The 20,089-nt window shown below is 41.3% G+C and overlaps 1 protein-coding gene across 4 annotated transcripts in view; it reads left to right on the plus strand.

Moving 5' to 3' along the window:
- The window catches only part of CTDSPL (CTD small phosphatase like), a 122,816-nt gene that overhangs the window by 86,287 nt on the left and 16,440 nt on the right, over positions 1-20,089 (plus strand). For 3 of the 4 annotated variants that reach the window (XM_031009405.2, XM_031009404.2, XM_063703689.1), the window contains exons 3-5: positions 9,080-9,112; positions 16,638-16,739; positions 19,896-19,952. In XM_031009405.2, the coding sequence (XP_030865265.1) occupies positions 9,080-9,112; positions 16,638-16,739; positions 19,896-19,952 (192 nt within the window). The remainder of the gene's footprint in view (positions 1-9,079; positions 9,113-16,637; positions 16,740-19,895; positions 19,953-20,089) is intronic. The other variant, XM_055381281.1, reaches the window with a different exon arrangement.

A 20,089-nucleotide genomic window follows, 5' to 3' on the forward strand; every position in this document is an offset into this window, starting at 1 on the left:
ATGAGTGTAACTACCTTGTTTAATAACAAACATGTTATATATTCTTTTGTATGTATCAAATAAAATATGTCAGATTGTCACAATAGGTCAAAAACCAAAATCTACCCACATGCTGTCTAACACAGATCTGAAACAAAGTTACTCAGAACAGTTAAAAGTATAAGGATGAGGCCAGGCACGGTGGCTCAGGCCTGTAATCCCAGCACTTTGGGAGGCCAAGGCGGGCAGATCACCTGAGGTCAGGAGTTAGAGACCAGCCTGGCCAACATGGCGAAACCCCTTCTGTAGCAAAAATACAAAAATTAGCCAGGCATGGTGGTGGGCACCTGTAATCCCAGCACTTTGGGAGGCCAAGGCGGGCAGATCACCTGAGGTCAGGAGTTAGAGACCAGCCTGGCCAACATGGCGAAACCCCTTCTGTAGCAAAAATACAAAAATTAGCCAGGCATGGTGGTGGGCACCTGTAATCCCAGCTACTCGGGAGGCTGAGGCTGAAGAATCGCTTGAACCCAGGAGACGGAGGTTGCAGTGAGCCAAGATCACGCCACTGCACTCCAGCCTGAGTGACAAGACTGAAACTCCATCTCAAAAAAAAAATATATATATATGTATAAGGAATAAGGATGAGCAAAGAGACCTCATACAAATATAAATTAAAAGAAAACAAGGGTTACAATATTAATCTCAGTCAAAATGGAATTTCAGGAAAAATCACTGAAAGAAGATTATTCATTATGAAGATAGTTGACATTTGAGGACACAAAAGTCATAAAACTTTATGTTCCAAATAACATGAGCAAAGGACACAAACAGGTAATTCACAAAATAAGAAATACAGATGGTTCAGTCTTGTTCATATCATAGACCAGGAGTGGCTGTGGGCGGTGGCAGTAGCCACATTGCTTCTGCAAGGCTGAGAACACTACTGTTGCCTGGTTTGTCTCACAGGCTTGGAGTGTAGAAGCATAGGAATTAGGCTGAAGGTTTTCATGTGGTCAAACATACGAAAAAATAAGAAAAATGTTGCACATATAAATACATGAAAAATATTTAACATATTTAATAATGGAAGAAATGCAAACTAAATAATGAGAGACCATTTTCCAGCTTTCTACTTATCAAAGATATTTTTAAACACAATATTTGGTTTTAGCATGGAGTGGTAGGAGGGAGGATAGAGAATGTAAATAAGTTGCTGGTAACAATGTTAATTGATGACACCTTTCTGGAGGAAAATTTGGCAATATCATCTTAAAGCCTTAAAAATATCCCTATTTGTTGATGCAGGCAGTTCCCCTTTATGGACATAATTATGAATGTGCAAAGATTTAGCAATGAGGTACCATCCAGCATAGATTATAATACCGAAAAATTATAAGCAACCCGATGTTCAACAATAGGCAGTTGGTTAAAAAAACTATAGAATAAATATGCAATCAAATAGCATACAGCCCTTCAAAATGATATGTCGTAAATATTGCTGATATAAAGAAATGGATAGAGTGTCTCTCTTGTTCTCTCACACACATACACACACAAGCATTTATAAGACTAGAAGGACGGATGCCGAAATATGAAGAGGTTATCTCCTATTGCTCACACTGGTGGAATTATAGCTAGGATTTTCTCCTTCCCTCTGTACTTCCCTCAGTTTTCATAAAATCAGCTTAAATTACTTTTATGATTTAAAAAATTATTTTAAAACCACATGTGGATATATAGAAGGGAATTCTGGGAAGATGACAGCCTGAGCAGATGGCTCTATTAAAATTCCCTCCCAGGATAAACCCAGGTGGGCCTGCTGGTGGAGCCTGGAAAGTGCATTAAGGCCCCCAGTTTTCCTGACACCTTCAGGGTAGAGAGCAGGCACAGGATTTATTCTCTCTGGTACTCAGTAAGAAGCAGGGAACCACCAACAGAGGAAAATGCTTACGTCTCCCTGAGTCCTTGGACAAACACTTGAATGTATAGTCCCATGAGGTCAACTAGCCAGAAGGAGCTGGCAGATCGCCTTGGAAAGGGCTCGCACTGCCCACACAATGTGTGTGGTCCTTGGAGGGGCTGCCCTGGTGAGCTGGATTGCTTCCAGTGCTTGTGCCTTGGAGGAGCCAGTAGTATAGGGGCTTTCTTAGTCTCTGAGGTTTGTTAACTTGGGCCCTGCTGGGCCATGAAAACAGCACTCCTTGCTGGGCCTTGCAGTACTCCCTCATTTGCCACTTCCCAGAGAGCCTCATAGACTGACCTGCACAGACACTAAGGGAACACACAACCTGGTGCAGCCTCCACTGAGAAAGTCCAAGTTGGAAAAACTGTAATGAGACTCCCACTGAGGTAAAACTAATGGAAGAGATGGAAGAGAACTGTAATGGACAACTCAGGAAATGAATTATAAGTACAAAAGTAACATTTGGAACTTAAAAACTCATGATTTCTAAATATAAAAATTCAGTAAACAGGAGAATGGTCACTGCTGGGAACTGAATTCATGTTCTGGAAAAGCAAGTGGAAGAAGAAATATCTTACAATTCAGACCAGAAACACAGAGATGGTAATTGTGAGAGAGAACAGCAGGCATCTAGGAGATGGAACATGCAAATGTTAAGAGTTCTAGAAAGAGAAAAAGTAGTAGAAGAAAATTTTCTTGAGCTGAAAACAAAGCTTGAATCTGTGGATTGAAGGAGCTTACCAAGTCGACAGCAGGATTAGTAGAGGAGCACATGCCTAGATGTATCTGTTGAAATTCTGAAGTTTAAGGACAAAGAGAAAGTCTTACAAGCTACTAGAATAAGTTATTTTCAAGCAAAACAATTATATTAGTATCAGACTTCTCATCAGCAACACTAAAAGCCAGAAGACTATGAAAAAATGTTTATAGGCTACTGAGAGAAAAAAATGGAAAGCAAAAATTCTGTATGTGACCAAGATATCATTTATCTATTGAGATAAAAGTTTCTTAGATATGTAATGATTCAGAGAGGGAACAAAAAATAAAAATCTGGGTGAGATTGATACTCAGTTATGATATAATTATTAAAAATGTTAGAAATGGGCTGGGTGCAGTGGCTGATTCCCATAATCCCAGCATTTTGGGAGGCCGAGGTGGGCAGATCACGAGGTCAGGAGATCGAGACCATCCTGGCTAACCCAGTGAAACTCCGTCTCTACTAAAAAATACAAAAAATTAGCCAGGCATGGTGGCGGGCGCCTGTAGTCCCAGCTACTTGGGAGGCTGAGGCAGGAGAATGGTGTGAACCCAGGAGGTGGAGCTTGCATTGAGCCGAGATCGCCGCACTGCACTCCAGCCTGGGCGACAGAGCGAGACTCAGTCTCAAAAAAAAAAGAAAAATGTTAGAAATAGGCTGGGTGCAGTGACTCATTCCTGTAATCCCAGCACTTTGGGAGGCTAAGGCAGGAGGATCACTTCAGCCCAGAAGTTTGAAACCAGCCTGGGCAACATAGGGAAACCCCCATCTCTACAAAAAAATAAAAATAAAAAATCAGCTAGGTCTGGAGGTGTGCACTTATAGTCCAGCTACTCTGGAGACTGAAGTGGGAGGATTGCTTGAACCCAGGAAGTCGAGGCTGCAGTGGGCCATGATTGCACCACTCCCCTCCAGCCTGGGTGACAGAGCAAGATCCTGTCTCAAAAAGCAATGTAGAAATAAATATTATTATTAGGAATAGAACTAATAATAGAACTGTAACAAGTGGCACAATTAGAAAATAGATCTTTAAAATTCACAGAGGGAGTAAAGGAGAAGTAAACAAATTGAACAAGCCATCAAAATTAAGGAAAGGGAAAAAGAACAAATAACAGATAATAAATAGCAAACATAACATAAATAATAGGCATAAAACCTAGTTTGATGAACTAGATTCTTCCAACAAAGACCAAGACTACATCAGATTGGTTTGACAAATTCAGCTGTATGATATTTCCAAGAGTATACCTGTCATCAAATAGGAATGGTTTTGTCAGTAAGTAAAAGAAAACTGCTGGGCACGGTGGCTAATGTCTGTAATCCCTGCACTTTGACAGGCTGAGGCAGGAGGATCACTTGAGGCCTGGAGGTTGAGGCTGCAGTGCGCCTTAATCACTCCACTGCCCTCCAGCCTGGGTGCTAGAGCAAGATCCTGTCTTGAAAGAAAGAAAAAAAGAAACAGAAAGAAGGAATGAAAGGAGAGAGAGAGAGAAAGTGAGAAAGAAAGAAAAGAAAAGGAAGAAAGCTGACAAATAATAGCTTAGACAAATAGGGGATTATTTTTCTCACATAAAAAGCCTGAGTCAGGTAGTTAGTGGGATTTGGATTTCTGATGATGCCATCAAGAATCTGTTCTTCTGTGTTTCTGCTCCCCTATCCTTGGTATGTTTGCCTTCATCCTCATGCTTGCTATTTATGATCTCAAAGTCGCAAGCTTCAGATATTGTTTCCACATTTAAAGGAAGAAGATAGGAAGAGGTGGCACTGGCCATGTCAGTCCCTTTTATAGAAAGTAAATGCTTTCACAGAAAAACCCGGGAGACTTCTGCTTATGTCTTATTGGCCTGACACAGTGCCTGGCAGATTTCTTTTACTTACTGCCAAAATCATTTCTATCTGATGACAGGTATATTCTTGGAAATAGCATACAGTTGAATTAGTCAAACCAATTGGGTATAGCCATTTGTCACATGGCTATCCAATAGCAACAGGGGAGGAATTTAGCCCAGCATATTCCTGCTCTCAACAAAATCAGGACAAGGGAGGAATAACTCATAAGTAGATACACTAGTCAGTATGGGTTTGTTTATGCTTCAGTAACAACCTCAAAACCTCAGAGGTTTAAACAATAAAAGTCTATTTTTCACTCATGCTACTTCTTTATAATGGGTTGGCTGAGGCTGAGCCTTTTGTTCTGTGGCACTATCCAACAGAAATATAATGCGAGTCACCTGTATAATTTAATTTTTTCCAGTAGCCACATTAATGAAAATATTTTTTAAACAAGTGAAATTAATTTTAATAACATTTTATTTAATCACTATATCCAAAATATTATCTCAATGTGTAATCAATAGAAAAAATATTAGTGAGACAATTTATATTCTTTTTATCTTACTAATCCTTCAAAATCTGATGTGTATTTTATACTTACAGCACATGTTAATATGGACCAGCCACATTTTGTGTGCTTAGTAGCCACATGTGACTAGTAGCTACCATACTGGACAGTATAACCATCTTATCCTCATTCACGTGCCTACGCCCCATCTCTTTGCTTCCATGACTGTCACAGCAGGACAAAGGAAATGTGATAAATCACATTGGCTCTTAAAGTTTTCACTCAGAAAACTCAGAAAAACATGCCTTATTTCAACTTACATTTTATTGGCTAAAGTAAGTCACATGACTGCATCTAAGTTCAAGGGAAATGGAAGTGTAATCCTCCCACATATTCAGAAAGAAAACTGGAATTATTTGGTGGACAGTGCTAATGACAATTACAGTAGGTGACAGTTTCTGACATAACATATACAGATAAAGGCAGGTGGAAAATAAAGAAATGGGCAAAATATACAAGGCAGATCAAGCAGAAAGCAAGAGTGGCAATGTTAATATCAGATAAAGCAGAATTCAAATTCAGAAGCATTAAACAGGATAAATAGGGGCACTTTATGACAAATGGTCTAATACATGAACTGTATAGTAGCCCATAAATCTTTATATATAAAATCAACAATGCTGCCAAAGAAGAAAACTATACATGATAAAAAGCTATCTTCTAAAAATAAACAGCAACCAACACAGGAAAATCAATGGTAGGTTCTGGCTAATGGAATAAGCCAAGAAAATGAGACAATTGGTATAAACATGGAAAAGATACAAAGTTAGTCTTATTTGCAGATGACATGACTGTTTACATAGAAAACCCAAAAGACTCCACCAAAGTTGATTCAAATCATAACAGATTTTGATTTCTCATGTTTATGAGAAATGTGTGTGCTGTTTCTGGATAGAAAGGCTTAAGTTCTTCTGGGACAAAAAATGTCAAAGAACCGAGAAATTTTTAGAAAGAAAATAAGGAAGACAGCTTGGTATCTTTGTAGATGAAATGATATGAGGAAATGGCATGGCAGCCCTGGAAGCTTTCCTGGAGTACTCAGCCGTATCTATCAGGAAATAGAGGCCTTTAGAGGCAGTTCCTCCAGCAGAGCTGAGCTCACTTGGACTTACTGTTCATTCATGAACTTCCTTCTATTAACATTTGTCAAGATGGCTTTTTAAAGAATTATGTTAACTTTGAGTTAATTTAATAATCCAAAGTGGGGTGATACGTCATTTCCATAACACTTGACTAGTCAATCCGGGAGACCAGATGCCAAAGAAAGAGCCCTGTCAGAGTAGGGCAGCGAATTCCCAGAGGAGGACCCTCTACCTCTTGCACCCTGCTTGCTCAGGACATTCGGAACACAAAGCCCAGGCCTATTAGATGTGGAAGCAGATTCCAGGCCCATTTCTACTGCTGAGTCCTTAAGTATCTATGCCTCTCAGAATTGAGTGTGCCAGAGGAAGAAGGAAGGCCATGGACAGAATGGGACAGATGACCTCTAGGGTTCCATCCACCCTGCATGTTTACTTTTGACCTGGAGAAATGAGGATTTGGAGCCTTTGAGTTTCCAGCTGCTTCTGCAGCAGCGGCTTGGGTTAGCAGCCATTGCCACCATCACAGCCACAACCTGGACCTACAGACCAGAAGCCTCCAGAGGCTGGGAGGAGTCAGCACCCCAATGGCAAAGACCATGGAGGACCTTTAAGGGCAAGGACAGCGTAAAACAGATTGCTGGACACTTACAAATATATGCATACCTCATGCTGTATACACACACATACATACATGTAAGCTTCTAGGGTAATTTTCAAGCCCAAATATCCTTCTAGATCAGCACCTTTGCTTGCTCATAGTGGGCATTTTGTCAGGCCCTTCAGCTGCATTGTTGTGATCTTGCACATCGTTGACATGCTCATCTCATTGAAAGTGTGTTCTGAAGGTGCACCTGTGTGCAGGGGCTGTCTGCACTCTCCTACTAGAGCAGAGCTGAAGACTGATTGTCACTAGAGGGGGAGAGAGTGTCTGCTGGCATATGGTGAGTAGAGGCCAGGGATGCTGTTAAACATCCTGCAACAAATAGGACATCCCTCACAACAGAGTTATCCAGCCCAGAATGTCACTAGTGCTGAGGTTGAGAAACCCTACTCTGAAGTGACCCAGCCAGGTATGGCAGCACACACCTATAGTCCCAGCTACTCAGGAGGCTGAAGCAGGAGGATGGCTTGAGCCAGGAGTTTGAGGCCGCAGTGAGCCATGATCACACCACTGCATTCCAACCTGGGTGACAGAGCAAGACCCCATCTGTAAAGTAAAATAAAATAAAAATAAGGAGACCCAAATAGGCTGTGAGCTTCTGGTTAAAATCTCCTCCACCAAATACTATGCAGCCGTAAAAAAGAAGAAGTCATGTCATTTGCAGCAACATGGATGGAGCTGGAGGCCATTAATCTAAGCAAACTAATGCAGGAACAGAAAACCAAATACTGCACGTTCTCACTTATAAGTGAGAGCTAAACACTGAATACTCATGGACAACAAAGGGAACAACAGACACTGGTGCCTACTTGAGGGTGGAGGTTAGAAGGAGGGTGAGGATGAAAAGACTATCTCTTGGGTACAATGCGTTTTACCTGGGTGATGAAATAATCTGTGCACTAAACCCCCATGACATGCGATTTACCTATATAACAAACCTGCACATGTACCCCTGAACCTAAAAGAAAAGTTTTTAAAAAAATATGTCCTCCGCCAAGTATGTCTGTAGGGGCAGTGACCTACTCTTGAGTCCCTGTATTAGGAATAATATTATTTAAGAGCTTCTGAAATGAATTTATCTGTGCAAGATCTTGAAAACTTTGATTTATTTGATTGCATTGTCTGTTGGAGAGCAGCATAGCTCTGCCTTGAGTGATGTCAGAAGGAAGCTTAAAATCCTTAAGACAAGCCGGAAATCTGAAAAAGGAAGGAACTGTGGAGATCATCTCAAGAGGAAATGATACTTGCTCTTATGCTGCAGAGGGGATGACTAGGGGTTGGAGATAATCAAGAAGTTGCTAAATAGTTCTTAGTGTCAAAACAGAGCTCAGAAAGGTGCCAGGCAGCTGCCATTGCCAGCCATCAGGTTTGGCCCCTTCTCGTGAGACCTCATTATCACTGTAACCCTCTTAATAAAAATGGACACATCTTTTCACAAATCCTTCAGTGTACAAGGCATGAAGCAGTGCATTGCCTTATTAGGCCATCTAAAAAAGAAGAAACAGAAACTGGAAATGCTCAGTGGAAATAAACTTTTTTATTAGCATTTCTTAACAATGCTATAATGAAGTGTTTCCATCAATTAGGTTTGGAATGGCTGGCATTTGGGGCTGAGGAATATTTGAGGCCTTTCCTTGGGGCCTAGGTTTTCTTAACACTCCCTGTGAATACAGGTTGTGTTTCCCTTAAAGGAAAGCTATCCCCTTGTCTGTTGCCTGGGAGGGAACTTCTTGTACCTTGCCTTGTCCCCTCTCCCCAGTCTTCCCCTGAGGAGCTCCTGGAATGACCAGGGGGTCATTGTAATCTGGTGAACATGTCTCCCATTCCCTGCATATGATATTGACTTAGTCTTTTTAGGGAAAAACTTGCTTAAAAGAAAAAACAAACAGTTTTTAGAGGGAATCAAGGATTAAAGTATGAGTTTTTATTTTTGTTTTTTAATTAAGGATTGAATTCCTGGGAGTAAGGGAGGTGCTATTTAAATACACAAAATGGTTTGTGAGTCTCAGGAGCCCAGCCTGGCTTGTTGGGAGAGCAGGTGTCTGAGAGACAGAAGGAGCCTCATGCCTTAACTGTGGAAAATTTTCAGGTTCCTCTTGTTGATTAAACACCACCAAGGTACAGAGAATGGCAGATCATGCAGCTGCTGTGCTCAAGAGGGCTTTGAAGTTTCTTTTGAGAATATGATCTTCTCTTCAAACCTGACAATGATTTTTTTTTTCTTTTTCCTCAGGGTGACCAGAGGCAGGTCATTCCCATACCAAGTGTATGTATATTTATCTAATTTTATTTATTAAAACAGTCATAAAATCTTGTGGCTTTGGGCCTACTTAAATAAAGGATTTTTTTTAATGTTATTGCTTATGGTGAGTTTATCATGTGGTATAAACAGCTCTGTTCTGTTCAAAAGAAAACTGAAGCTGCATTTTAAACTGTGAGCAGGAAGTTCTGTACAGAGACAGTTTCCTTTCTCAGGAACAGCAGGGCAGCCAGCTCCATTAACCTAATTCTCATTTTTCCTTTCTCTCTGGGAAGGACCTCCAAGCTGAACAAGCTGAGGTTGCTCAGAGGCCTCACCCACACCCCACTATCTTAGCCTCAACTCCATAGATTGGCGGGAACATTGTTTTGCCCAGACCCAGTTCTTTGCAGCAGATTCAGTCCCAGTGGAACTGGGCTCACCAAGCCCACGTCCCAGGTGACCAGACTGTTTCTAACTTATCAGTGGTAGCATGGCTGTAGCTCCGAGATCAGAGAAGTCACCATAACTATATTCTCGGGACTTGCAGGACCCATCCCACAGGCCTGCTGTGCTGCAACTCTGCCCCAGCTTGGCGCTCCCTGAGGCCACCCCCACTTCTGTTGTCATCCCTGAAATTTGTTCCACCCCAGCACCGTCCTGCACCAGCCACCCCTCAGCCATCCGCTGTCCTGGCTGTCCCTTCTCTTCCTCCTGCTCTGCCAGCAGAGCCACCCAGCCTGAGGCCAGTCAGTAAGAAGTAAACTGAAGACTGACTCCCAAAAGAAACTTACAGTTGAGATGCCTGTATCAAACAAGACCTTTCAAATAGTCTTATGTCCTTAGAGAAGGATTTAGGTTTCAAAATGTGTCTATAAATTAATTTTTTAGTCTGTAAAGATGATCAGATTCAGATTACTTGATTCAAATGTGTTCATCTCTCTTTCCTCGGAGTTTTTCACATGTTTTCTGGGAACATACAATAGACACAGCAATCTTACATAGAAAGGAGTAGATGGATTTCACGTGTGCAGGTTGACTCCAAAGGCTTTGGTGGTACATGTCACTTACAAATTGCCCAAAAAGTTTACAGTAATTTCATTTTTCTCAAAATTCTAACTCTTCATTGACTAATGCGTTGCAAGAGTCTGTGTAGTGATTCTGACTTTGCCCGTGTGCCTGAGGGTTGGGTTTTGTTGAGAAAACTGGCTTTGATCAAAAAGATTGACCTAGACGCACAACTTTTTATCCAGAGTTTGAGGAAGATGCTCAGCAGAGTTAATACCAGAAGACTCTTTAACCTTTATATAAAGTAGTTTTTGACATATTTTTTTCCTGCAGAGGTACCTACATTAAATGATGGCAGGTAGCATCTCTCCTTCCACCTTCAATATCACTATTACTGTTTTTTCTTAAAGCTAATTGGCAGCCACGTGCAAAGTTAAGTGCAGAACAAAAGCACTTGTCAGTATAAAAACCCCACTGAAGAAACGGACCCTTTTCCCACAAATCTAGATACAGCCATGTATAGAATTCTGGAATAAGATAAAGAAGAAGAAAATTCCTTATGTAATTAATCCTAGTGATAGATCAATAAACTGCTGACTGTGTCCTACATGTGAGATGTTGGGTCAGGCCATGTGAACCTATGAACTATCTTGCCCAAAGAAACAGCCAAGCTAAAGGAACTTGCACTTTTGAATAATGACCTCCAGAAAAGCATTTCCACTAGTGAGCACAGTGTGATTTCCACTGACTGCTTAGCATATAGGACTGATCCCAGTCCATCCGGGCCAGCTCAGCTCTGGAATCAAGTCTTGGGAGTCCCTGCAAAATCTGCACCTACCTGAAAAGGCCCCAGGTTGCATAAGCAGCGTGGTTCTGGCCTTTCTGGACCTCAGGGGGACCTGGTCAGTGCTGGGAGCCCTGAGAGCTTAGGGTACCATACATAGGAGCAGAAATCTGGGCTTGTGCTGAGCCTCCAAACCAGATCCCACAACCTCCTGAAAGCTTTCTTCAGGCCCTGAAGGTAAAGAATCCTCTAAGCCTGTGGTGACCAGAGCAGCTGCAGCTGGGGTCCCTATCTGTGCCTGTCACCTCACCCCTCTTTTTTCATTCGCATGTTGCTCTGTTTGTATGTGTAGGTTTGGTCTTTTAATTTTTTACTAAACAGTAATTCAAGCTCATGGTTAATTTTTAAATATTGAACGATTTGGGATTAACACCTGTGGGAATACATACATACACACATACGTGAAGTTGAAAGATTAAAGCAAAAAGAAAATATCTCTCAATGTAATCCTACTGCCTTCTAGGTAGTACCACTTTTTAATATATGTCATTTATCCTTCCAGAAGTTTTCCAGACAAACACAAACATATTTATATAAATGAAGTTGTGTTGTATTCACCATTTTGCAAATTGCTTGTTACTTTCTAACAAGATGCCTTGAACATCTTTCCAAATATTAGTAGGTATATATCTGCCTCATTGTTTTATAGTTCATTGATGGCATTTACTTTGTTTCCACTTCTGTGCTATTACAAATATTTCTCTTAAAAATATCCTCTTTTCTGTGTGCTTATGGACTTGTGTGATAGTTCTTTGTGATCAGTTTCTATTTGTGGAAGTGCTAGGTCAAAGGATATATTTTACAGTATTGGTACATTAAAGCCAAATTATCCTCCAAAAGCTTATGCTAATTTACATTCTCATGAAGTATCTATGAGAGTGCCTCATACCCTTACTGAAAATGATTATCAAATGTTTCAATCTTTGCTAATCTGAAAATAAAGAATAGTATCAGGCCAGGCGCAGTGGCTCACGCCTATAACCCAAGCACTTGGAGAGGCCAAGGAGGGCAGATGGCTTCAGCTCAGGAGTTCGCGACCAGCCTGGGCAACATGGTGAAACCCCATCTCTATAAAATATACACAAAATTAACTGGGCATGGTGGCCGGGCGCGGTGGCTCACACCTGTAATCCCACCGAGGCCGAGGTGGGCGGATCACCTGAGATCAGGAGTTCCATACCAGCCTGACCAACATGGAGAAACCCCATCTCTACTGAAAATACAAAATTAGGCTGGGCGTGGTGGCTCACGCCTGGAATCCCAGCATTTTGGGAGGCTGAGGTGGGCGGATCACCTGAGGTCGGGAGTTCGAGACCAGCCTGACCAACTTGGAGAAACCCCATTTCTACTAAAAATACAAAATTAGCCGGGTGTGGTGGCACATGCCGGTAATCCCAGCTACTCAGGAGGCTGAGGCAGGAGAATCACTTGAACCCGGGAGGTGGAGGTTGCGGTGTGCTGAGATCATGCCATTGCACTCCAGCCTGGGCAACAAGAGCAAAACTCTGTCTCAAAAAAAAAAAAAAGAAATATATATATATATATATATATGTATGTATACACACACACACACACACACACAATTAGCTGGGTGTGGTGGTGCATGCCTTTAATCCCAGCTAACTCGGTAGGCTGAGGCAGGAGAATCACTTGAACCTGGGAGGCGGAGGTTGCAGTGAGCCAGAATCGCACCATTGCACTCCAGCCTGGGCAACAAGAGCAAAACTCGGTCTCAAAAAAAAAAAATTAATCAGGCATGGTAGTGCATGCCTGTAGTCCCAGCTACTTGGGAAGATCACTTGAGCCTGGTAGGCGGAGGTTGCAGTGAGCTGAGATGGCACCACTGCACTCCAGCCTGGGCTACAGAGCCAGACCCTGTCTCAAAAACAAAACAAAACAAAAAAAAGATTGGTATCAGTTTATTACTTTGATTTGCATTTCTTTATCAATGAGTTTGAACAGCTTTTCACAAGTTCATTGGCTATCTTTCTTCTTCTCTATTCATTTCCTCTAGTTTTTTATGCTGTGTTGCTTGTCATTTTAAATTTTAAGGAAATTAATACTTTTCCCCAAATGTATGATATATCTTTTGGCCTTTTTTGTTTATAATTATTTTGGCCACAAGGAAGTTTTAGTTTTATATAAGTAAATGTTAATATCATCCTTTATGCTCCTTGATTTTATATTTTCTTCTAGTATTTTAATAGTTTTTAATAGTTTCACCATTATACCTTTAAATCTTTGATCCATTTGGAATGTATGTTGGTGTAAGGCATGAAGTAGGAAGCTATCTTTTTTTCCAAGTGGCTACTCAGTTGTCCCAGCACCATTTATTGAGTAATCATGTTTTGCACGCCTATTGGAAATGACGTCTTTATCCTTACCATTAGTATCATTCATCTCTCAACTATGAGCCAGGATTTAGGGCCTTCCTTAGTGGGAAGCTTCATGGGCTGTTTGGTGAACGTCGGGTATTGAAGGATTAGGAAAAGATGCAGAGGGAACGAAAGTTTGAAACTGCTGAAGTATGGGTGGTCATGAATTGAGGTGAGCACTCGAATGCCTTGGCCCCAGTGAGGAACGCCACTGAGGCTGTGTCCTGAGTCCTACCGATCCCACACTTTTGCTTAAATTACACAGCACACAGATGCTCACAAACATGAGGCTGGCAGTGTAACCGAGCCATAAAAATGCTGAAAGGGGAGAGGATTTGTTTTCTAACAGCTATGTTTCTATGCTATTTGCCTAAGGCTTTTAATACAGCAATAGTACACTTCTTTCCATGAAAACATTATGAAGAACATACAAGCTGGACAGCTATTCTAATTAAAAGCAGTCTAGAGTTCCTCTTGCTCCCCTCCTGCGTTAGGCCCTGACATCCACCTGGAGCTCTGAGGGCTTGAGGAGCACAGCATGCAGACCTTAAGCCTGAGAAATCTTAAGTAAGGAAACAATAATCCAATGTACCAGGAAGAGGTACTACATCTGTAAGATTTATGAGAGTTTGTGGGGTGGGCACTCCAAGAGGAAATAAGCTTAGTGTTAACTATTCATGGCTGCCAGTTCTCTGCCAAGGACAGGAAATTTCAGATTTACTCCCAGGAAAGGAACAGGAATGAATACCATTCCCAAACTGGATGGCAAGCCGTGGTCCCTTCCTCCTCCACCCACCCGCCAGCAATGCTCTTTGTGTACATTTGAGCAAGTCATTTTGTATAAGAAAGACCTTTCTTGATGTGACTGGTATTTCTCTTGTTCTTCAGCTTTATGAAGACTTCAGAGAAAACTTGGTGCAGGACATTTCTTAGTTAATGATTCAAGCATCACCTGAACAGATCAATTGAAGTAACAAAGCACTGTGTATTGTCATTATATAGCATCCTTACATTTCCAAGGATGCAGCTGTCCCAAAGAATTCTTACCCATGGGCTGAAGAATTTGCATTAATCTAAAGCCAAGCTCTCAGGGAAGCTGTGTGCATTTAGGAAACAGCAGAGGATTAATGGAACCTCCTAGCCTGTTGCCTCCCAACTTGGCCTTGTTCCCTGCAGCACAAATTAAAATCAATTGCTTGCTTAATATGAGTCTCACCCTTCTCCATCTTTTCTCTCTTAGATCGCACCATGAGGGGTTTTACTTACTGTTAACTTTTCTCTCTTAGATTGTACCATGAGGGGTTTTACTTACTGTTAAAGAATGCTTGTAAAGTGTGGGTTAACTGTGCTAAGAAAGTAATCTTTATTCTTGGGTTTGGAAAATGAACCACTTTTGGCAGATCTTTGATGTTTTCAGAGATGCTAGGGTTAGAATTTCTAGATCCTTATTTTCCAGGCTAACAATTAAATTAATAAGTTAAAACATTTTAGTAGTTTATAAATTCATAGGAAAAGGACTGGATAGACACTAATGTCAAAAGGGAGACATAGAAAAGAGAATGATTGTGTTTTACTCTCATGGGTCTATAATCTTTACAATGAGAATGTGTTTTATATTAAACAGTTGTGTAATAAAAATTCAAACAAATTTTATTCTGGTCACAAGCATGCTTTCTGCTCTGTCCCAGACAACAAAAATGACCCACATTCTCTCTACTATGTTCACTTAGCTCATCACACTCTGCCTTTTTAAAACACCTTTTGATACAAAACTTTTTGCAAATTTAATTTTTTAAAAATAACCTCCTGACTCACTGGTTTGTAATAGAGGACAGAGTCCTTTCTAGATCCTCGAATTTCGTGCCTGTCTCCAAGGCACATCCCCACATCCCGTCACAGTGCTGCAGGATTAGGGAGGATTGCTTCCAGCTGAAAGAGATGGGGGGCCGTAAAGGCTCTTTCTTCTGGATGACGTTGGAAAGGAAGAAACATGGAGTTAGAAATGCTTATGTCTCCACACGTAGCCTCTTCCTGGGCAACCCTGGACAGTCTCTCTCTGCCAAGGTGATCATTGTACTTGCAAATTTACCTAACCTGTTGACTGCCTGTGTTACATTTACTATTTAACCAGCTAAAGTTCAAAATTAACTTTTGATCACTGACTTTCAGTTTGAACCAAAAAAATAAAAAGAGGAAATAGCCACGTAAAAGGAAATACAGCTTGATTTCATTTTTTTCTTGTTTTATTTGATGAACTAAATTGTCCATTCTTCAGGGGCTCAGAATAGATATTTCCTTTTGTTTTGTATCAAACATTAAAGAGAGTTTGACCTTCTTTGCAGGTCAGAAAATTAATTAGTTAACTCTGGATATTGAATATGCCACAAAGTAGACTAAAATACTTCAGATCATTTCTAGAATGAGGCAAGGCCTAAAGAAATAAATCCTCTAAATCGAGTGAGGTTGGCCAAAGATACCTAGCATTTTATGGTTGGCTGAAGATACCCAGCATTTTATTAACTCTTTATGACTTCTTTATCACGAGATTTGAGTCACCTGCTACTAAGACACATAAATAGATTGTTTGGTCAACACACAACGTGTGGATTAAAGTATAACTTTCAGAGGCAGAGAATCCAAGGGGTAAAAATACCACATTTGCTCAGTATTCTACCACAGTGCGGTGGCACAAGGTGGCACTGTACCTGGATTAGTCTTATTTCTGTTTCCTAGTGTTGGGGGTAACTCTGGACTACATTATGCTGGTGGGCCTATAGTTTGTCTTCAAGTTTTTTAAAAATCTTAGTCACTTAAAAAAAAAAAATCTGTAGTTCCAACATAGCTCTAAAATCTACTTATGTGCCACAGTGAATTTCAGGCAAAATATGACCCCACGAAACAGACCTCCATTGTGACAGTACCTATTATAATTAAATACTCATTCTTGTGTAATCCATTTTAATAATAACTGTAGCCACCAATATATGTGTGAGGCAAAATGCTGGGCATTTTATTGCCATTATAACTGATAACAACAACCTTTCATGGTAGGTATTACTATCCCAATTTACAACAAAGAAAGTGACAGAGCTGATGATTGAAACCAGGTTTGTCTGGTTCCAAAGCCTAGGACTTCATAGCAGTCATTCAGATCGTGGCACCGTATTTGATAAAACTTTAGTTGCAAACTACTTATTCCTATTGTTCTTAATAAAAGCCCATTATACGCTTGACCAGGCATTTAAATGTTTGAAAGTAGTATAATGCAATACTGATTGGTTTGTCTTTTACATAAATGTAATACTGATTTATTTTTCCCCTTTAGCCACCAGCTAAGTACCTTCTTCCAGAGGTGACGGTGCTTGACTATGGAAAGAAATGTGTGGTCATTGATTTAGATGAAACATTGGTGCACAGTTCGTTTAAGGTAAATCAACATAAAAAAACAATCCATGATCTTTGTGATTTGATAACAATTATATTGGAAAAGGGAAAACAAAAAGGATGAAAGCTTATGGTGGTTAGTGTGTGACTTCACTCTTCATGTAGAAATCCCAGGAGCTGCTTATTAACCCAGGTGAACATTAACTAAAGTAGTTGAATATTAACATAATTAGTTTGGAAAGAAAACACTAAGCTACCAACATCACTGGGACCTCATTCTTAGGAGGTTTGCATTTTCCATTGCTGTAACTGCTGCAGAAATACTTTTCAAGTGGCACAAGGCACTCAGTGCCCCCAGGATACTGTTTATATTTGTCAAGATGACCAGAGTGCTATGTGTTTTATTGGGAGGGGGAGGGGAGTCTCTGTTGGAAACTGTCAAATGACCTGGTATCGTGGAGATTTTCCCAGATTGATTTCTGAAAGATGTCCAACTCTGAAGAAGACTTCCAGACTTCAGGGCATCTGAACAGATTCAGCCATTTAATTTGAGCATCTTCATGACAAGAAGTGGCTGGGGTTTTTTGCAAGCTTCACAGCTAAATGAGTACCCCACCTTCAGGACTTCCCTCCTGAAGGGTGTGGAGGTCAGACACTCTTCCTTCCTGTCACCTTCCCTGATCTCCATCTTCCTGCTGGAAAAACAGCAGAAACGGCCTCCATGCAGGAAGAGCTGTGGCAACACTGCTAAGAAATGAGTTAGTTAACCATTTTTTTTTTATGTGAAATAAATTGTTTAAAAGAGGCAAATGATGAAAAGTTTGGAAATAGGAGATTGGTGTTTTGGGGAGAAGAAGCAGGTATTTAGGATTCTGGTCTTGTTTTCCTTGGATTATTTCTGGTAATGGGACTGCTCTATCATTGTACTGCATTCCTCTTTCCCACACCAGCCTGGGACTCCCCTTCACTGAGAGACATGAAGGTCACCATCCATGATGGGGCATGTGTCTCACATGAACCATAGTCATTCCTTACAAGTTGTAGGAAGCAGAAGAGCTGTCAAATGTGCCCAAACACCTTTCTACCAGAAACATCCTTCTTTGTTCTTCTCACTAAACAGAGACCTTTCTGGTAGGACAAAGCCAGAAAATTGTCTTTGAGTCCTTTGAAGAGTGGAGAAGAGACCACACTGACCTCTAGCAGTGAGAAGTTGCCTTGTTCCGGCTACTGGGGCATGCAGGGACCACCTCATTCCCTAGCACTTGAGGGCCAGCCCCTTCCATAGTTGGTCCAGGGGATATGGTGACCTTGTGTCCCAGCTTAACCCTAGATAGCATTGGAAGCCATTTCTCCCCCATGGGCAAGTTGCTCAGGACTTTTCCAAGTCTCTGTGAAGGAAAGCCCTTCAGAGCAGGGGTCGGTTGCCATCACAGCATAGAGAACTCCCTCCCAAGCAGCTGTGGGAGTGTAGGCAACACTGGCCAGATCACCCGATGTTACTGAGGATTCCTGGCTCCAAAGGCAAGGCCCTGGTAGCCCCCAGTGTCTCTAGCACCTGCTCGGAGAGCATTGATGCCACAAGCTAATGTGAATGGCATTTCCTCATTTCTTCCCTCCCCTGGCCTGCCTACATTTGCAACCAGAATATTCTTTATGGTTTTTAAAGTTCTGGGCATTTCAAAGTCCTTTGAGAATCTGAAAGCTGTGAACCCTCTTCCCTTCGAAAATGTACATTTGTACAATGCACAGGTTCATGGATCCCAAGTGAAGAACCCTAGCTGTAGCAGTCTCCTTTATACCAGCAGGAGAGAGGAGAGTAAGGATGGTGCTTGCTGTAAGCTGGGGAATGGTTTTTCTCTTTTTAATATACTCCGTGGAATGTGATTCCATAATCTAATGCCTTGGGAGAGTCTCTTCCTTCAGTCTTTCCTTTTGTTTTTTGGCATGATTCTGATTTTAGTTGTGCAATTATATGATATTAAACTCATCCTTGGCCTTCCAACTCTGGGAGTAAATAAACAGTGATCATAAGCTAAGTGCTTAGTAACCACGGTGCTATGACGTAGCATTGTCCATGTTTTTTTGTTTTTTTTTGTTGTTTTTTGTTTTTTAGTTTATATATCAACAAAGAGGGTTTGTGTGTACTGTGATGGGCTTAAAAGCAGACTTTGGTTCAGAGTCTGACCAGATGCTGTACCCCTACCCCTGCCCAGAGGCCACCACACACACCTTCTCCTTCCTTCTGTCTCTCTTCTCTTGTCCAGGGGTTTGCAGGCTGATGATTCAGTTGGGCCTGTTCATTTAAGTAGTTTTGTACCTCATTTGTGGAATTCCATTGAGAACTGTGTGTAAGTTCATCATTGAGAACGTAATGACTGCTGAAGAATCATATTTGAATTTTAAATGTCATTAATATTGTCAAAGAGTTATTTAAAATATCCAGAAGTTTGTGGGTGTGCTGGATGTTGTGTTCCTTGGAGCGGAGCAGGCATAGGGTGGGCTGGCTCTGTACCCCCACCCAAGGCAGGAGCTGGTGCCAGGCTACCTGGGAGGGCCTGAAATCACTGATTCTCAGTACTGGACTGGGGCCATGGGCATGCATCAGACCCATCACAATAGCTAAGGAAGAGAGGAGAAACTGAGGTCCAAGGAGAGGAAGAGCCTGCCCAAGGGTGTGGCCTGTGGCCTCTGACTTTACCCCCACATGGCCTTGGCACTGTTTTGAGCCCATGTGGCCATCTTCTCCTGCTGAGCAGCCCATCACAGGGCAGCCCCCAGTTGTGGGTCCAAGTACAAATAGTTTTCCCTCAAGCAGCACTGTCCTCTGAGCCCATTACATGCTCAGCTCCTCCCCCTGGTGGCTAGCAGTGATTCCCCATCACCCCAGCAAGACTCTGGGCAAGAGCTGGAGTTTTCAGGAGCCCCATCCTCTTGCCAGGCAGTGCCACACTTTTTGGTTGAGGCCAGGCAGGTGATATTGGACCAAGATGCTGAAAATGTAATGACATTCACAGTGGAAAATAATGTGCTTTCCTGCTTGTGCTTATTTTAAGGAACCAAGGCATGCTTCATCATCCTCCTCCTGAACTGTTTTTTCCAATAACCAAAACATTGGTCTAGGCAGGCTTTTTTCTTGCTAAAATTTCCAGAGTTTTTTTGTTCCTTCAGACATATTAATTATAGTCTCTTTTTTCTCTAGCCTATTAGTAATGCTGATTTTATTGTTCCGGTTGAAATCGATGGAACTATACATCAGGTAAGAAATTGAAGCTAAATTTGAGTTTCAATTAAGATTTTTTAGTAATTACATTTCCTATGAACTTTATTTCTAAATTCTCATTTCAGTAATAACTTTATTACGGAATCAAAAGGAAGCATACTGTAATAAATACA

The sequence above is a fragment of the Gorilla gorilla genome, chromosome 2 (assembly GCF_029281585.2).
Source record: "Gorilla gorilla gorilla isolate KB3781 chromosome 2, NHGRI_mGorGor1-v2.1_pri, whole genome shotgun sequence".
Lineage (NCBI taxonomy): Eukaryota > Metazoa > Chordata > Mammalia > Primates > Hominidae > Gorilla > Gorilla gorilla.